At 45.5% G+C, this 19,905-nt stretch overlaps 1 protein-coding gene across 1 annotated transcript in view; it reads right to left on the reverse strand.

The window, feature by feature from the left end:
• Window positions 1-19,905, reverse strand: part of NHS (NHS actin remodeling regulator) — a 268,588-nt gene that overhangs the window by 19,820 nt on the left and 228,863 nt on the right. The window contains exons 2-3 of the mRNA XM_068425134.1: window positions 3,519-3,671; window positions 987-1,120 (exon numbers count right to left, since the gene is read on the reverse strand). Of these exons, the coding sequence (XP_068281235.1) occupies window positions 987-1,120; window positions 3,519-3,671 (287 nt within the window). The remainder of the gene's footprint in view (window positions 1-986; window positions 1,121-3,518; window positions 3,672-19,905) is intronic.

The raw sequence follows: 19,905 nt of genomic DNA on the forward strand, positions 1-19,905 counted from the left end.
TTCAGTAGCTACACACTTATTATGTGCTCATGGGTGTAGCATCTCTATAGGTGCCAATGTCCCTGTACCTGCAGATGCAGGACTGATCTATCCCTATACTGAAGACTTGCATTAGACATATGCATCACTTTTAAAAGTCAAATCCAGGTCTGGCCTGTGGAGTTTAAACTGTTTTGAGGAATTCAATGGCTCTTAGAACAGGGCAGAATGTAGCTGCTCTGGCACTTTCATGGGTCAAACACCCTGAGCCACAGAGGTACCAAAGTCCTGCTGAAACCCACGGGGATTACGGACCCAATCAGAGTTAAACTTGTGGATCTGGTGCATTTCCTTTAATGATGATAAATACCACATTGTCAACATAATTTGATTTCAAATTAGTGCAGCAGTGGCAAGTCACCACTGACATACGGGACCAGATCTTCAGCTGGAGTTCCTGCTTGGCTGGCTGCAAGGACATGTGTGAGACATGAAGCATATGAAAATACTGCATGGAGGTGGAAACTGCAGAACAGGACTATTGCCCATATACACATGGAAACTGTAGTTCCTCGCATCTGGAAAGTGCCGATGAGCCTATCTGCACCCATGCGAGCCTCAACCCAGCACTCAAAGCCCGTGAGTTCTTGGCTCCTGGCAATGCTAATGCCAGGGCAGAAATTACAGCACTTACTGAAATTACAGGAGGGTCCTGGAAGTGCTACCTAAAGCAGGAGCGGAGAACGTGAAGGACTGTGGAGGAGTGTGTGAATGAGTGTGCATGTGTGCTGGCCACGTGTGAAAATAAGAGGTTTCTCAATGGAAACGTCCACCCTGGGGCTGGCTGCTGGAAGCTGCGATCTGAGTTATGCTGCTGACAGTCTTTAAGGTCAGCTGTGTTGTACCTGCACAGGCTCCAGGTGGGGGCACTTGTGAAGCACTGTCACACTTGGGTCCCACAATGCTAATAACATGTTCATGTGTGATAGCTGTAGTGAAAGACTTACTGGTAGCAAGTGCCGGTTCTTTATCGCTTGCCTCTTTTGACTGCAGATTGCAGGGAAGAGAGGAAAGGGGGGAGCCACCACAGTGATGGGGCCTTGGACTTTTTGCTCTCTGTTATCACCTCGGCTTCGATGTTCTGTTTTGGGGAAGAAAGAAGACATGAGTCTTTCAGAATGTTAAAAATATATCAATGTCTCTTATCAACAGTGCAACAGAGACATGAACAGGATGTGGACTCCAGAGATGAAGGTCCTCCTCTTCTCCATGGACCAGTACCTATGGGCCCTGTTGCAACTGAAGGGGACAAGCACTTACCAGACATCCAAGCCCTTGGAGGAGCAACACTCATACAACACACCCCAGCGTGTGCACTGGAGCCGAATTCTCCCCAAATGGGATTTATACCCTTTATTCCAAGTGACAAGAGAGCTACCTTCTAGGCACCTGGGACCTGAGGCCTGATTCCCAATGGGAACTTGCAGCTCCTGTTGCCTTGAAACGTCAAGCTTCAGTAACACCTGCACTCAACCCACATAAAATACACCCCTCTGAGGTAAAAGAAGGAAACACAGCCCCAGGTAGGATTTCCTTCCCTGGCTGCACAGCCGCACCAGGTTCTGAGCATTGGCTTGACATCATGAAGGTTGTTGCAGTGGCAGCTCTGTATCCTGGCACGGAGGAGATCATCCTGGACAAGTCAATAACTCTCCACCCCAGGCCCAGAGGAGTCTTCCTTCACCACGGGCTCACAATATTCAGTCCTCTTCCAGCATCAGTCCCAAGTCTCTGAAACCTTCCATGTGAATGGGGGGGACGCTCATGGACTTCCCGTCTCTAATTTTAGGTGACAGTCAGGTAACTACTGTTTGCACAAAGTGCTTCTGGAAGGGGATGATGGATTCACCTGATGCACACAGCTATGGTCCAGTCAACAGTGTTTGCTGCTAGCAAAACTGTTTTCTGATCTAACGTTTAATGTGAATTGCTCCTGGTTAAACAGATAAAGAGATAACAAAATTCTGATAGAAGAAATAGTTGAGACACAATAACCATGTTTAGGGTAAATTTCAGATTATAATTTCACTACAACATATGCAGTTATTTGGAAAATAAAATAAAGCAGCACATGCCAAGCTGCCTTCTGAACCTGCACAGCTGCCCTTAAACTTGGAGGATGGGAAGTTGCCAAAACTGAGGTTTGTAACTTTAAAATGATGAGGCATTTTCTGACAGCTGCCTTCCTGTGCTGCTGTCAGGATGTCTCCTGTCCACGAGATGGCAGGCGGAAATCAGCCTGGGCCTGAGACAATTGCAAAGCAGAGCCACCGAGAACAGAAAAGCCAACTTCTGCTCGACTCCAACACTACTGTGACTGCAATTTGGCTGGATCACTCTTTGCAGTGCTATGAAGACATACTGCACCCTCAGTGTGTTCTTGAGCTAAACTCTGTAGAGACGTTCAAATGCAGTAATTAATTGGAATGTTTTATCCAGCTAACAGATGCTCTGCAGATCTGAGTAATCGATTATTAGTATAACCTGATAACAATAATAAATGACACAGGAGGCTGCTGCTGAATATTTTAAGGGTGACCTGCATGGATTTTCTCCTTCCTTATGGCATAGAAGAAAGACAGGCTTGTTTGCCTACTTTCACGTGCTTCCCAGTAAGAAGTTTCCCTTGGTTAGGTTCCTATCTTTTCCCTTCTTTTACCTTCCCTGTAGTGTGCTGTTGTAGGACTATCCAGACATTTGTACCTAGTAAATTCCCTTTATGGCAGGGATCCAGGAGCCTGGTTATGACATTGACTGCGCCTGCTTCCTCCTTGTGTTGCATAATTTTGAGGCTAGAGGTCTCAACTGAGACTCAAACTTGAGGCTGAGTTTGTTAGGCAATGTCAGGAGGTGTTCCCTAGCCTGGGGAGGGGACACCTGCCTGACCCTTCCAAGCTGTTCAGAGTATCACCTGGCTTTCAGCTGCCACCCTTAAAGAACACAGATCTCCTCCAGTATTGTGCTTGAAACCCCATGCAGACAGCTCAGTTTCTGGGGAGACTGTAATACCACTGGGCTCCAGTTTTAGCCCTTGGGAAGTTCAGTCTTATCTGTCCTGGAGCTGAGGCATTGTTTAACATCTGTTTAGCAGAGGGAGACAAGATGGCCTTGTTGAAACGTTCAAGGCCTCTATCCTTTTGGGGTCAGTGTATGGATTTGCTCACACAATTCAGACATATCCACTTTAATAGAGAAACATATAAAAAAAGAATGTAAAATGGCAAAGTAAAAAGTCCTTTTCAGCTCTACTCTAGTAATCATAAACAAGCCGAAGAGGGAACAAGCCTTTTCTACTAAAAGATGTAATTCTAATTTTCAAGAATTACATCTTCAGCTTTAGTTCTTAGCCTGCGTACCTAAGTCCCAGTGGAGACCAGTGCCCACAGCCCTATGCCTGTGACTGAGCACCCCACCGCTGCCTGGAGGGGACCGTGGTGAGGCGTCACGTGCATGGAGCCGGAGCATGTGCGAACACCTACCTCTGCGCAAGGCTCGCAGGTGCTGCTTGGCGTGGTGGTGCAGCTCCTCCACGCAAGGCGGTCTGGTGGAGGGGAGGAAGATGTTTCTTTGCTGATGCCAAGGTGCTCGGTAATAGACACTCAGTTTGCTCTCTGCATCCAGGTTGGAGACAGCTGTAGGATAAAAACAGGATGCAAGGTAAGACTCCTAGCTGCTCTTATATCAACCTAGCTGAAAAGCAAAGGCTCTTGCTTTTCTGACAGCAGTGCCAGGAATGAGCACTGGGGATGTTACAGCACCTCTCCTCCCACCAAATAACAGCAACCATTACCTTCTCTGTGTTTCGGTACCACGTTATACCACTTAGCATTTAGACAATGCCTTTTTGCCAGATAGCAAATGGTTGTACACAGGCAAGTAGGTGCAATGATACTGCATCCGTGTTAAATATATGGACTAAAGGCATAGTAACTTCATAGACAGCAAAATGAAAATGCAAAGAAGCTAAGCAACCTTCCCACAGTGACATTTTGAGCAACAGCAGAGAGAGGAATGGGTCCCCCCATTTACCCATTCTCACTGCCAATATGCTCTTTCACTACATCACGTTACGCACAGCTAATTTCTGACACAGATTGCTAGCTTGTTGCCTTCCAGTGCGTAAAGACTGAGATTAATTGCCTGCCCTGCTGAGTGACTTTAACTGTCACCCATCAAAAGAGGTCCCCTTAACAGACAGGGACTTCTGGGGGACGGGAAAACTTCGATTCCTCTACAGAGAAATCCCGGAAGTCTGCCTCTGAAAGTTACGTGAACCAAGTCCACCAAAGGTTTAAGAGAATTTCTCAGGAGCACCGGGACCCAGGGGAGATGTGCCCAGCCTCAGTGTACACAGTAGCTAGCTTTCCAAGGGCCAAAGTAAGAGAGGAGGGCCATGGGGCCAGCTCTCTGCCCTGGCCATCTATGTGGAGCAGGCTTGTCCCACCTGTGCTCAGCAGCCCATGTAACGCAGCAGAGCACGTGGCATGTCCTCAGCTCTCGCATTGGCCTTGCTCCTTCTTCTACAGGCATCTCCTCTTGTAATGCCAAGGAGCTGCCACAGCTGTTTTGCTTCCAGGACAATGCAGTATCATGCAGGCAGGCTCCCTCATGCACAGGAGGAAGGGTGGTGGAGGTACCTCCTGGAGCTCCCTTCCCAGCAAGGAGTCAAACAGCCAGCATGCCTCAGGTTGGTCCCCCCACTGGCCATGTGCTCCTCTTCTTTGCCCTCATCTCTCTTGAGCAGGGCAGTACACCCTGGCCCTGTTCTCCCTCCCAGCTCCCCTCTCTGGCAGGAGAGCCTGGAGGAGCTGTCATGAGCAGAGCAGAAGTGGCTTCAATCTCAACACAGTCCCATGCAATGCTGATGGCCAGAGCCCTCTTCCACAGAGAACATTACCAGGGATTTGTAACTCTGTGTTAGCGACCCAGCCTGTGTGCCAGCCCCCTTCTCCCACCTCCATCTTGCCCACTGAGATGATGAGTACGTTGCAGCTGGGCCCTCCCCTTACATTGCTTTTACCACCCCAGGCAAGCGCAGCCCCCAGCCCTTGCCCAGCAGGGCCCTCACCACTTCCCCAAGAGAAGGAGAAGCGACATGCCACTGTTGTGGGACACCACTGAGGGGGAGACCGAGACAGAGAAAGGGGTTGGCGGCAGGATGTCTGCAGCAGTATGTTGTCTCCAGCCAAGGAACCAGCACGTTTCGGGGCTCCCATCTACTTTTTGTGCTTTTGCACCTTCCGACCTGCAGGAGCAGTTGCCCTTTTTTGAGGGAGAGTCAGTGCAACATGTCAGAGCTACCCTCTGGTGGAGATGCTTTGCTCTTTCTGGTTTTGTTGCTTTCTTTAATGCAAAACAACATTCACTCGGGCTGAAGGCATACCAGTGTTTTGTATAGAGAAAGGAACTGAGAAAGTACAGCAGGGGAAGAAGAAGGAGGGAGCAGACACAAGGGGAGAAACCCAGGAACCATGCTGCCATGTGCTGGATGCTGACAGACTTTATCAGTTTCCTTGGTAAGAAAAGAAAACCAGTTCACAAAACTTTGTGGGTGTCATGATGGAAGTGGTGGTATAATAGGGTGATAGACCTGCTGAAGTTCAGGTTCTCAGAGCTTCAGTACCACCAAGGGGACCTTGAACTCTGTGTCCAGTAGGCAGCCTTGATTTGCTTCCCAGAGGACTTTTGCAGGTGGGTTTTCACTCAATTTACAGTGTGTTTGCAGTGCTGCTCCATGCAACCAGCCATGGTGTCAGTGCAAGGAACCGCACCAGGGTGAGAAAAAAATGATTGATAAGGGGGGGGGTTTGTAGGATTAATGATGGCAACCTGTAGGTGTTTGTTCATCATGAGGATTTACTAATTAAATTATCAACATTGCAATAACATAATGTTGCCAAATTGCAAGCAGAACTTTTGATGGCTTGTCTGTCTGTCTTTCACCACTGCAGCAGGTGAATATCTCACTAGCATGAGCTGATTTTGTATTTCCTTTACCCCTTGAGGGTAAGGAAGCACTATGTCTATTTTACAGACAAGGTACCGAGACACAAAGCAGCTTGCCCCAATCTATCTTGTTCTGAGCTGCATTGCCTCCTTGGGAAGCTCATCTCAGGACAAAAGTTTATATGTGATAGTAATGATACCCCACCCATTCTTTATATTGCTGAGGATATGTGATATTCATAATCACAAATTGTACCCTGGAGGCTAATGAAATGGCAGGCACAAGCAGTTTCTTCCTACTCCCAGGAAAAAACTGTCTAGACTGCAGCTCTAGTAGTTGTCTGTGACAGAGTTCAATAAGTGAGTGGAAAGTTTTACCTACTTATGAAATGTTCAGACGTTTCATTAGACTAGAATAGATTTCGCTGCAAAATTTAACTTGTAGAAAGCTCGCGTGGCTTTGGCAGCGGTGTTTTACAAATAAGAAGAGTAGGAGTTGGGTTAATACACTTTTCATTAGACTTAAAAATGAAACCAAGCTAATACAATTCTGCTGCGCACTTGCTGTTGTAGGCACACAGTGCTGTTTGCAGATAAAACAGCATGACCTCTTAGCCATCCAACAAGTCTCCCTTAGCTGGCAAACCTGGCAGAGCTGTGCATTGTGCTGTACCAGAAGAAAAATAAAGCACAAATACATTGCTTATCTTCAAATGATAGCGCACTAAGAAGCTTACGGTACCCTGTGCCATGGCCCTAGCCAGCACGCATCTTTCCCTGCAGGAACCCTGATTTGCCATGTCAGGGAATATGCCCCACTGGCACCAAGAAAGCAGAAATATTGCACAATACTCACTGAACTGAACAGTCCTTTAAAATACTCAAAAGCTGGAGTGGATTTTCTAGGCGGTCCAGAACAGAAACTAAAAGAGCTGGCAAAAAAGCTGCGAGGGGATGAATGTTCTCAGCCTGTGGTGGGGGAGAAGCTCCGAGGGAGGGAAAAGTGCTGGGTAGGGCAGAGGACAATGCTGGCCCAAGGACAAATAAGTATAAACCCCCCATGAATGCAATTAGGCTGAATGTTTGAAGAACGGCATCCCAACCTCAGAGCAGTAAAGCTCTGGGAAAAACTCCTGGAAAGGGGAAAGAGAGGGAAGAAGCTCACTGGTAAATGAGTAAGCCTGCATCGCTTCTGAAGGGGATTACCAGATGTGATTGCCTACCAAAAGAGGGACCTGCTTCCACTTCATTCCTTCAACATTATCCTTTGCACATGTCCTTTGCACATTGCCTGTGTTCCTGCAATGGCATCTTGCTTGGCCCCCACTTTTTGGGCATGGGCCCCTGGGAGCTGGGCACCATTGTTGGGAGCTGAAGCCAGAGGCTGCAAACACAGGAGCGGACCATGAGCTTTCAGGACCACCGAATGTCTTATTTTCTGCACAGGGTTGAATCTCTTACCTCCACTGAAAATAGAAAGCCAACCCTGTGGCGGGGTAATTCAGCAGTCAAAGACCACCGGACTGACATCTAGAAGACCTGTTCAGTCAAAGCTTTGCCATATGCTTCTGCTAAGAGGATGGGTTAAATATTAAGACTCCCTATACCTCGATTCTGTAAAATGGGGATAAGGTATCATCTCCTTCAGCCAGCACTTCATTTCACTTGGTGCTTTACACTACAGGCTTTTTTTACAACGCCGAGCCTGCGCGTGGCTGTAGCCCCTCAGCATCATCATAGTATGCATAATAAATAAAACAATACAGAAACTGTAAAGCCACAGTCTTTAAATTATTAACAGCTGGACACCACAGTGAATGAGAAAGAAAGCCTGTGCAGATATAGGAAATGCTGCATTTCAGGCATCAGATATAGATTGTTAATATATTTTTAGTGTGTGCTTTGAACAATTTAGAATATACAAGTGAATCATATAAACTATCATGTTCATTTCATTCCCGAGTTAAAGTAATTGTTTTTTTGTCTTGTGGGATGACAAAACTACAAGAGACCATTTAAATGGATTCTCCATTACATTCTGTGGATCCATTAACGTTGGCTGGTTTCCTGACAACCAATGTCAAACAGACATACACTAATGGCTGTTCTCATGAGAAGATTTTTGAAGGTTTCCAAATAGCTGTTTTACTGAAGTTGATCGTATTTATCATTTATAGACCCTTCTCGTCTTCACATCCTCTCATTCACTCTCCCTCCCTCCTTTAGCAAAGCAGAAAAAGGATCCTGCCATAGCAGATCTGGATGTGGATGCTTGAAGGTTGTGTGGCTTTAGTGCACTCAGGCGTGGTTGTTCTAATAATAAAACCACAAAGGCCAAGCAAGAAAGATTTCTGCTCTATTTATTTAATAGATCCAGGGGTTTCCCTCCCCAACTCCCGTCTGCTTCTCTAGATGCTTGCCTCCCCCCACCCTGGCTCCTTCTGTTTCTCAACTTTCTATTATTTCTTTCTGTATTATAGTTGCCATTAGGTGTCAGGGAAAAAAAAAAAGATAATTTCCTATGCTTCCTGGTTCAAAGAGAAAACACAATTTGGTGTAAGGTGTGAAAAAGTGCAGAGACTGGAGGGGATCTGAATGGTAAGCGAGGAAGGTGCCTACATGCTAAGGGACAGAGACCCCAGAGCTGTCACGCCGTGAACTCCTGCACAAGTGAAGCTGAACTGGTGGCTGCTGAATCCTGATTAAAGTATCTGGATACCAAAAGACAAAAATTACAATTAAAAAGCATCAGACTAGCAGATAAGCCTATTCCAGAGCCTAGTTACTCTTATGGGAGTCTAATGACCCAAGCCCTTTGCAGAAGGCGGAGGAGCTAGGGGCTACACACCCACCACACCCCCACTGTTTCTCCCTATAGCACTGCAGGGGTGTGGGATGCTCTCAAAGGCTGCCATGGCCAGCAGCACCGTGCCAGGCTCTGCTTGGGAAGCCCTTCTTCTCCAGTGTTAAGGTGGTTGACCTGTCATTTGAGCAAACACCATTTTTTCTAGCCATTTCAGGTAAAAATGGTGACTTTTTTCTTGTGTGATTCAATGTCATAAGAAAGCTGTATGTTCACCCAGCTTTGCAGAATAGGCCTATGCCAGCAGAAGCAGCAGAGTTCAACCTGATCAAACTCTTCCTCACCTACTGCCCAGGTCAGCAGTGAGCTACTGCCTGCTAAGTTTTTGTGCCAAACATTGCAAGAAAATTAATTCTGAGGAAGACCAGATTATCTCAAAGACTAGGCAGTCTGGCAACACATCTGACTTCATCATGCATTTTAGTGCATAAATGTTTCATTAAGGCAAGTGCTGAGTCTGACGTGAATTTTATTTATAGCCCTGAATGTCTTGAATGTATGCTTCCCCCAAGTACTCGTGTTTCCGCCGTAACACCCAGGGGGTTTAAGCCTACAAGGCTGGTAAAAATCTACAATCGCTTCTCCACTGTACACGTCCCACATTTTGTGCAATGCATCAGCAAGCTCAGTACTTTCAAAGCAGCTCCCTCTTCTGGCTGCACTTCACGTTGGGTGCCGGGGCTCACTCAGCAGGGACACAGGAGCCCGGAGCTCGTCAGAGATGGGACAATCGCTCTGTTTTCTACAATAACTCATGCTTGCTCCCAACCATGCACGCACACACACATTTCCCCCAGTCCTGACCTATTTGCCAATGGCAAACCCCACCAACTGGAACCACAAATAGCTATTTGGATCAGCCACCTTCCCATCCCATCTCTATTAAGGACTGAAAAATGCCCGTGCAAGGGGAGTGTGTTGGCGGGGCTGCTGTTCCTTGCAAATAAGGCTACTGGCTCTTCAGCATCTCAATCACCCTGCTTGAACCATGGCAACCTCACCATAACTTCAGTGACTACGCCTACAAGCATGGGCATGCACACAACTCCCCTCACACCTCTAGATAAAAAATTTCAAGTGACTGCAGACAGAAACTCAGACATACCCTGGTGCTCTCGGGAACCCTGTTCACCCTGGCAGGGGCAGGATGCCATGCTCTTTCCCCACCAAGGGGAAGTGATAATTTCTGTCTATGTCAGTGCCGGAGCAACACCGATCAGTGACAGTTTTCTCTTCTGAAGCCCTTTTGCCAGGGGGCACATCAGATGATGGGAACAGGACAGGCAGTCTGGCCCCTCTACACTGCGGTGACTGCTGAGGACCCTGCCTGTGTTTCTCCATCCTCCTCTCCCCTGGGCAGCTGTGTGCAGTCCAGCTGCCCCAGGAGATGTGAGAGCTGAGGCAGGTCCTACCTAGGCCATGACAGAGCTTTCTAAGCACGCTTCTCACATAAGATGAGATGCTCAACTCTCAGTGAAACAGAAAACCACATGCCAAAACCCCTGTCTCCTTTTCCTCACCACTCTTGTGCTTCTTTGGGATTTGTTCAGGATCTGGATGGGATTCCCCCATCCTTGGTCACATCTTTTGTTCCTGCTTTCCTGGTGTACTCTGACGTTCGTGAGGGCACTGTTCAGTGCAGACATTTCCCTTTCAGTCCTTGCAGTGCCCACTGTCACAGGGCTGTGGGTTTCGCCCCGTTTCGGGTTTTACTTCTCTCTGGGAGCCCATGCTGGAAAACATGGTCTGTAACGGCTTTGCGCATCACTATTTCTTATTATTGCTATTACCAGGGCAGGAACCCAAATGATTTCTGAGGATTTTTTGCCCTGTGCGACCTGAGTCCAGGATGGATGTGAGGAGCAAACCCCAGTGGCACAGGCCCTGAGACATGGCTTGGGTGACTGGTCTGGACCTGAAGCCTGGATCACCGCATCGGCCCTGCCACCGGCACTCGCGCGTGCAAATCAAAGCCAGCGCGACTGTGTCTACATGGGCTGCAGCTGCCCTCCAGACAAACAGGAGGGGGGACATGACAAAACAAGTTAAGTCTTTAGCTATGTGTGGGCAACAACATGAGCACAATTATTATTCTGTTCTGCACTCGTGGACGGACAATTTAGCAAATTTTCCAAACCCAAGAAAAAAGGCAGAAACCTCACTGACAGCAGAAATTGTTGAGAAAGACCATGATCTTTTATGCTCTTTGTATTGTTTTATTTCTTGCCAATACGGTGAAACTTCTCACTCTTCAACCACAGTTTCTTAGCACATCCCTGTGACATTTTTCTGCCTCCCATTACGCCACACATGGAAATAACAGCTATTCGGGAGAAAAATGGACAAGTGGACAAAACCCCATCCATATTTAGTGTTCAGTTATCTGGAAAGATTAAAATACTGGAAAGCATGTGATTTGGATGTCATTTCCATGTGAAGATCCTTGAATTTTGCATTTATCTGGTATTCAGTTGACTGGTACAACCACAGACATAATTCAAGAGGGCTGGGAAGTGTGTGGTTCTTATACACGTAAGAAGATTAGGCTGTTAAGCAATATGCACTTATGTGAAGAGTACCACATGCTAATCCCATTCTTGGCTTTGCTGCTTTCAATCACTGCTGGAGGTGTTTGAACATATTTTTAACTGCTTTTCCTAACTCTGTCAAATAAGTTACAGCAACCAGAATGGGACTTAGTATTTCAAAGTATTTCAAAGCTGTCAGTGCAGGATAAACAATAACGTCTCAGAAATACACAGTATTTCATACGTTCAGGCCTTCATTCCTGTGAAGTTTCTCTAGCCAGCGATTTCTTCCTCTCCTTTTATTCCTGTTCTCCAGTCTATGTTTTACACGGCCTCCAAGAGTGGCTGAGGGAGAAAGAGCTTCGTGCTCTCAGCTAAGAAATAGCGACAAACACAGTCACAGACAGGTTCCTGTTGGAGGGTTTCATTAATGGAGTTGCCCTTCTCAGCTATGAGAGGTGAATGGCGTTTTTATTTTAGGTGCACGTGTCTACGTGTTATACATATCCACAAATATGTGCAATTGTGCGTACAGCCCCACCCCATCACACCCAGCTCTGCAGCAAAGAAATCCCTGTCCTGGTGCACATCTATTCTAACGCATGGTGACAGAAAGCACTGGAGGGAGTGCAATATACTTCTCTATTAATAAACATCTGAAATGTTCAATAATGTATGTGTAGCCATGGTGTTTCTATGGTCCTTGTTCAGTCAGAGATAGCAGGAAGCCCATCAGGGAAAGCAGGTTAGTAAGCAAAAAAGAAAACCACCAATAAGGCTGAGGTTTATTCACAGGACAGCTGAAGACATATGACTAGACAAAAGTCTTCCCAGTTGTGTATGTGTATGCATAAAATTAAACATTTAATCCAATTCTATGTCTTCAGAGACCACAACCCAGCTGGGAAGTGAATCATGCTCCAGCTAAGTGAGTGGAAATGATACCAAAGGCAGTATTGGTGTTGCCTTCAGGGCACTGGTAAAGAAAGCAGACAACACGTGAGTGCTGCCTGGCAAGCTTAAGGTTGACATTAGGTCAACGATTCTGAAGGAATATTAATTTCATATTCATTTCAGTTTGCCAGCATGCTCCATGAGAAAACAAAAAGCTAACTAGCCAGTAAAATAGTGAAGGCATAAACAGTGTTTAACAAAAACCCCAAACCCCAAACCAAACTAGTTTAAGGTTACTGGACCTAAGGATGGATTGTTACAGCAGGGATGATGTGACATCACATGCATGCACACACATATATGTGTTTGTGTACACACACACACTCCAGAGCATATACTGAAATTAGTGTCTCAAGAGAGCCCTTTCAGTCCTACATGCTTAATTAGTTGAAAGCACATCTTTCAATCTGACGCACTTTCAGTGCTTGTCAACACAGATTTCCTCCCATACTGACCCTTCACATTACTCCCACTCGATACGCAGCAAGATAAAGTCGCTTATCTATGGCAGTGTAGTGTGTGGTCTTTGTAAAACACTGCGTAAGCATGCTTTTAGACATCCTCTGCAATTGTCTCTCACTGCTCTGCTATTTTTCTCCTGTACTGACTCAGCCCAAATCACTACTAAGCTTGCCCGAGTTGCTCCAGCAGGTCACCATAACGCTCTCCCTTTTATCCTACAGAAGTGTGTGGTTCGCTGTGATGTTGCTTTCAGATCAGTCACCCTGATTTCACATGCCAGCACTCAAGAACAAAGCTTCACAAAATTCATTTACTATTCTACCTGCCTTGGTTAACGCTTACCTTCAGGATCTTGTGAAAAAACACTCTCACATTCCTTAGCCATTTTTGCAATAAGTCAAACAGTGTTTTGGCAGCAGTTTTAATGTATCTTGCCTATTCTCCTACTCAAAACATTCAATTCCCCTGCATATTTCTATCTGAACATTTACACCTAAAGGGGTCATTTTTCAGTAATAGCCCTTTGAGTCCATGCTGAGGATCCTCTTTTCAAGAAGAGCAGAGGCTCCCACATTGAAGCACCTATTTCCACATCAGCATCCACCATACAAACATCCTCTCCACATTTGTGAACATGCAGCCCAGCTGTAAAACACCAGGAGCCTTAAAAAGGCACACTGGAAGATGACACTCGACACAGAATATGCTGTGTTTGGCATGTTGGAAGATAAGATTCAGATGACTTATTCCAAGTACAGCAAATAATTTCCATTTTCCTTTAAATCTTCATAAACTACAACCTTCCATCAAAGCTCTAAGAGTTAGTCTCCGTCAATCTCCGTACCACCTCCGTTCGGCTCTCAGAAGTGGCATTTAGCATCAGTTACGCCAGCGGTGCTGTGATATATGCACTCTTGGACTGCAGATTGAGGGCACCAACTTATTTTACACAGGGCATCAGAAGGCTATCAGCCAGTGACAGCATTTTGTTTACTACTGACCTACCCTTCATTGAAGAGGATAACCTGTACGAAAAAAAGCCCTATATCCCACTGCTTAATCTTGTTAGTCCCTGATGTGGCTCCTCACGGGTAATGACCAAGTCACTGTTTTGGAAAGGCAACACATACGCCATAGTGGAAACCCACTACAAAATGTGAACAGCAAAACCAAATCACAGACACAGGTTACATTTTGTATCTAGTATAAAAGTATTGGGAATGTTTTTCTGTGAATGACTTTCCTCACTCGCCTGACCCTCTTGCCTTCAGCAAATTGCATGGGGAAGCCAGTATCTGAGGTTGGAAACTGCTCCCAAGTGAAAAACAAGACTGAAGAGTTTACACAGAAAATGAACAAGCAGGACCCCTTTTCCCTTCCACTGGCACCACACGTAGGCTGAGAAATCAAACCCCCAAAAGTCAGGAACAACACGCCATGTGTCAAGAGTAAAGACGGAGGCTCATTTCACACTTTTTCCTCTCCACCAGTCTTTTTCAGCATCCTTGGCTAGATGCCCTGAATGCCGCTTAACTGCAAGTTGAGGTAAGTAGCAACAGTTTCTTCCAGTTATATTTAGTAAATACTACACTACTATTGCTATGCACATTCCTTCGAATTACTCACAGGCAACCGGGGTAAGGCAGAAAGTCAGTCATCTCAGAGGGACCAAAGGCAACTCTTGCTGCTTCTGCAGCTCCATCAGTCCCTTCCTGCAGAGGGACTGAGAGACCTGGTCCTGTCTCAGGGCTCTTGAGGTGATGCCTGCCCTGGGAAGCTTCCTCCCCACAATGCTAAGGTAGCGTGTTTCTTGGGGCAGGCAATAAAAATCATGTGCACGACTCCATGGTGTTACTCTTGTGCCACCCTGATGATGGCCCATGGTTGGCTGGGCACAGGGGTGCAGTTAAAGATACAACTAGTTCACTGTGTAGCTCCTCTGAGTCCTTTCAAAAAAACTCTTCCCTGAACTCAGTGAATACCGAAGTCCTCCATCACCAGCCCTTTCGGATGTTCCTTTTGGCTCCAGCCTTCCAAGTAGTTTACTTGAAACCCAGTTTCAGACAACTGGCTGTGAACTGGGCTTGTGGAGCACCCTGCCCATGAAGGGGCTCTGGGCCAGGAGGGGGGTCCTATTCCAACACTGTCCAGCAATATCCTTCACCAGTCCCACTTCCGACAAGATGCTTCTCTAAAACATTAGCGCGAGCAGGGCTGTAAGGGTTCAGAGTGCCACGCTGAGAAGCCAGCTAGGAAGAAGTAACATGGCTGGCTGACTTGCTCAGTTTCACTTATTGAAACAATACTGAATGCGGTCATTTTTGGTTTGAAGGGGAAGGAGAGCTGCCTGAAAACATAGATTTTTTTTTCCTCCTTCTATGCTTTTTCAAAGAAATTAGTTTTAGTGAAGAAACCTGCTTAGAGATGGATTCTTGTTAGCCTTGCAAGGCAGGGAGAGAGCAAGTACAGTACATTTCCCTTCCTCAAGTACTTTGGTCCCTAAGCAAAGCCCACTGCAATGTCGTAACTGCACAAACAGCAGCACTGCATGCTCCAAAAGGCACCACAGCGAAACGGGGGCTGGTCCTCTTCACCCCACCCTATGCTGCCAAGGTCACATCCCAGCATCACTCCCCACCGGGGCTCCAGATCCTACCCAGGCATTGCAGCCTCTCCCCTCCAGGCTTTTGGGCTCAAAATTAGCCCTTGATGCATAAAGCACAGACGTGTTATGATACATAGAATGGACTGTATTACTTACAGTACTTTCTATACACATGTATACAAAGCCACTGGTTTACTTTTTAGAAGGAACCCATCCAGATAGTGCTTGGAAACTGTCTTTGTCAGTGATACTGTATATCTAGACTGCGGGATGAATAACTTATGTCAAGATAAGTTATTTTCCCACTGTTGTTATTTGAATAACATGTTCTCAGCTTGCTCACCTTAGGCACTAATATTTTTTCTGCAGAGCTGCACTGTTTTTTTCTACAGTATTTCAGGTCCTTGCTTAACGTAAAATGGTCCACAAGCCTCAAATGGTAAATGCTAGCTTGCAAATTTAACGGAGAGGTGAGCATTGTTAGCTGTGTCCCCTTGCATATCCCTGCAGAGGATGCAAACCTGTTACCATGCCAGCTAGGGAGCCCCTACAGCTCATGCTAACCCGCTAACCCCCAACTTTGAATTGAGACATCAGGGCCAATGGCAACTAGGATATAAAATACAGCATGAAAACATTTAAGCTAAAATAAATTTTAAAACATTTACTTCTTGTAAAGTGTCATAAGGTGTTAATAAAGATCATAACATAGACTATCCTTTATTGTTATGGCTAATACAGCTTTATGAGCCAAAACCACATCCTATTGTTTGTACATTTATATTATTAAGCCACATATTTATGCAGAAAACCTAATTGAGTTCTGATGGGATTTCTGAACAGCCACAACTGCTGAAGAGCTACAGGGTTTGTCAGATGCTGCAGGGGTGTGGACCACTCTCTGGCGAGAGTTTTCATCCAGAACATAATAGCAAACAGCAAATTCTTGCACATTTGTAACTCATCTGTCTTTGTGCGCACATTGGACTGAGTACAAGGTAGTTTTCAACGTGTTGGCTTTGGCACAGCAAATAGACAGAGTGGCAAACAATTGCTTGGTTAATGTACATATAAAATGATTACCTTTCAAGTGTGGGAAGACATTTTGTTATGACTGTGTACCCAGTACTGCACATGAAGAAGAAAAAACAGAAGGTGGGGTGAAATGGATACGTTTCACTGCATCCAGTCAAAACCAGAGCAGAAAAGTCAGGTGTCAACACCTACTGGTAACTATCAGAAATACCACTGTGGCATGACACTGGATGCAACACTGGACAGGAAGCCTTCAAACTCTCAATTGTAAGCAGTGATGCAAATAAAATAAAAAAAAAAAACTGCAGGAAATAAGCTGCAGGAAAAAAATCCACAGGAAAAGAAATTAAACCAGGAGATACTTTCAGGAAAGGAAAGAGGAAAGGAAAGAAGGAGAGGGAGGCAAAGGGCACCGTCATTAAAATTATCATGCAGAAAGTGTAAGTAAAAAATGGGGCCGTCGAGTAGCAAACAGTGTTTGACCTTAATATATCATATATCGAGTGGAATGGGGAATTGTGGGAGAAAGCACTCCTGGGAATCTTGGATTTGTTCACAGGGAGCAAAGTTGACAATATTTCCAAGTATAAAAAAGCAGACAACAGAAAGTAATCACAAAAGTAACCTTCCCCAGGGGAGATTTGTCTCCCTGGAGTATTTCTGTAGCTAACAGATAGGCTCCTTGCTGATTTTGAGTATGAATGAACCTCAGAGAACTCCATTCAGGCCTCTGGCAGAGCCTGTCCCCCTCTGTTCACCATGGAAGGACCACAGGAAGATGAACTGCGCTGAGCCAGCATGCCCCAGCACCACCAGGGACTAAGAGAGGAGATGCTGCCTTTACAGGGGAGCAGGATTGCCTACTCAGAAGCAAACATGTGTCTGTAAAGCTATGGATGAGTTCCCACATTTACTTGTTGCACATATTTAATGGCAAAGTAAAAAAACAAATTTGGGTCACAGCCAAGCAAGCTAGCAAGGCATAAGGTGACTTTTAACTCAAAAGGTGAAGCATTGCCCGAGAAACTGAACAAATACGTTCATTTTTATGAAGAGGAGGGTAAACATGCTCAGAAACGTGACACAATAAGCCGGACAAGGTGTAGAATTTTGCTGTCCTTGCTTTGTCCTTTCTCAGTCGCAGCTCTGCCTGACTTCTCTGGACCCTTTGGCTATGCCGGGACATCAGGTCTGGCCCTAATTACCTCCCTCCCACTTTACTGCCTTCTCCTCTCTGCCTCTCCTCTTTCTGTGTGGATTTTCCAAAAGGCTTTAAATAAAAAAAAAGAAGTGCTGGAAGAGGTGCCAGACTGCTCTAGAGGCTGTGATGCTCTACATGCTGAACAGCAAAAGGCAGACGACACCCACTGTTATACCCAAGCCCTGATCTGGCAGGATGCTGTCTGGGGGAAGGTGGCAATCAAACTTCACATCTTATCAACTCCCATAGCATCTGCCAGCACAGGGGGAGGGGAAGCCAGCCCAGCCAACTTTTTTTTATAATGTGGATATTGTTTGTTAGGTCAGGGACATTTTAAATACAAATACAGTTCAGTTCACAGCCATCTGCTTATTTTCTATGTAGTGTCTAAAGTATCGTAAGGGTGTTACAAAGAATAGGAAAACAAGCTCTTATCTCTGCCACTGAGCTTAAAATAGAAAAAAAGAAGAAAAAAAAAAGAGAAAAGAAGAAGAAAATATAGGAGTTGGCATGCAGTGAAAAGCAACGAACTGAGATAGCATTTTCAAATGGTGGTTGCCTGGGCTGCTGCTGTTTGGAGATGCAATTTGGCCTGGTAGGTCGATATGCTGGCACATCCCTGCTCTGGCCTGTGACAAGTCACCTCCTGCCCTTCACAGCCATCGCTCGTCCTCCCGGGGCCCTCCTAGCCTTTCCTATGTTCTTTGTACTTCTGTGTCTTCAGGGCAGAAATCATCCTCTACGCTAAGCATTTACATAGAATAACAGGCCCTGCATTTCATGTGCTAGTCCAATAATACTTTATTGGTGGGTTTGTTTAGTGTTACACTCTTCCAGATAAAAGTAGGCTTGCTTGGGCATGCTCTGAACCTTTGCAGATGAGCTGTGGTTTGTATTGCCCAGGCTGCAGTTTTGGACCTACAGGCCTCTGCAGCACAACCAACCTCTGCCATTTACAAGCAGCTCCAAAACACTGGACTGGATAAGTAATGAGTGGTTCATTATTCAGAATTAACCTCCCATGGTCAGTAAAGAAAAAAGAGCCAGCCTGGTGCCCTGGTTGATTCCCACCAGAGCCCAGACTCACAAAGCACAGGGAGACACATGAAGTCACTGATCATCTGCCAGATTCATTATCACTCTAACTACTGCATTTAAATCACAGCTAATTCTGATAAATCAGGATTGTTTCCCTGACTTGCCAGCTTGATAATTTCATCTGCATGTTTGTTCACATCAGTAAGCAATGTTTTCCTGTGGGATGCAGTACATCTTCACATAGTGAGCGAGGGTGAGGTCACTGCTTGGCAATGTTTCTGTTATGCAGAGTTATTGCTGAAGTTCGGCTATTGGCATACTTAACACACTTTGATTTTACCCAAAAAAATGGAATTCTCTGCAACAGCACAGAAGAAAAAAATAGAATCATAGAATCATGGAATTGTTTTGGTTGGAAAGGACCTTTAAGATCATCAAGTCCAACCATTAACCTAACACTACTAAGTCCACCACTAAACCATGTCCCTAAGCACCACATCTACACGTCTTTTAAATACCTCCAGGGATGGTGACTCCACCACTTCCCTGGGCAGCCTGTTCCAATGCTTGACAACCTTTTCAGTGAAGAAATTTTTTCCTGATACCCAATCTAAATCTCCCCTGGCACAATACCTAAATGTGCAGCTACTACTTACCTATGAAAATGGCAGTTAGGCAAAGATTAATTTGGATGCTTTTCATTCGGGTTATCCTTTTTCCCTTCTGTTAGCATCCTGATTCCTTTTGTCTTTGTAATATTTGCACGATAGTAACATTTTACAAATATTACAATGCTGCTTCACTTTACAAGGGCCAGAGCAGCCCTCCCCACAGTTAGTACAACTCTCTATTTTCTGCAAACTTTTACACATATTTCTAGGTTGGAAAAGCTACAGCAAAATTTCAGCTTGCCAGAAGAAAAGATCTAAACTTTGAAGATTCTCTTTTTGATCCAGAAAACATTTTATTTTGCAGATAATTCTACAGGACAGTGGAATAATTTTCAAGCCTTTAAGAAATTCCAGTTCTATCACTACTGAAGGTACAGCCACATCCATGATAACTTAAGACTAAGGGAAATATTTGCTAAAGGGATGGCTAGAAGATACTCATCTTCCTTCCCCTTTGATGCCCTTCTGTCTGTGGACACTCAGTGAGTGTAGGATGATGTTGCTCCAGAAGCACTGCAGCTAGAACAAAGCACTGATAACCAAAGTGCCACACATCACTCACA

The sequence above is a fragment of the Nyctibius grandis genome, chromosome 2, assembly GCF_013368605.1.
Source record: "Nyctibius grandis isolate bNycGra1 chromosome 2, bNycGra1.pri, whole genome shotgun sequence".
NCBI classification, from domain to species: Eukaryota; Metazoa; Chordata; class Aves; order Nyctibiiformes; family Nyctibiidae; genus Nyctibius; species Nyctibius grandis.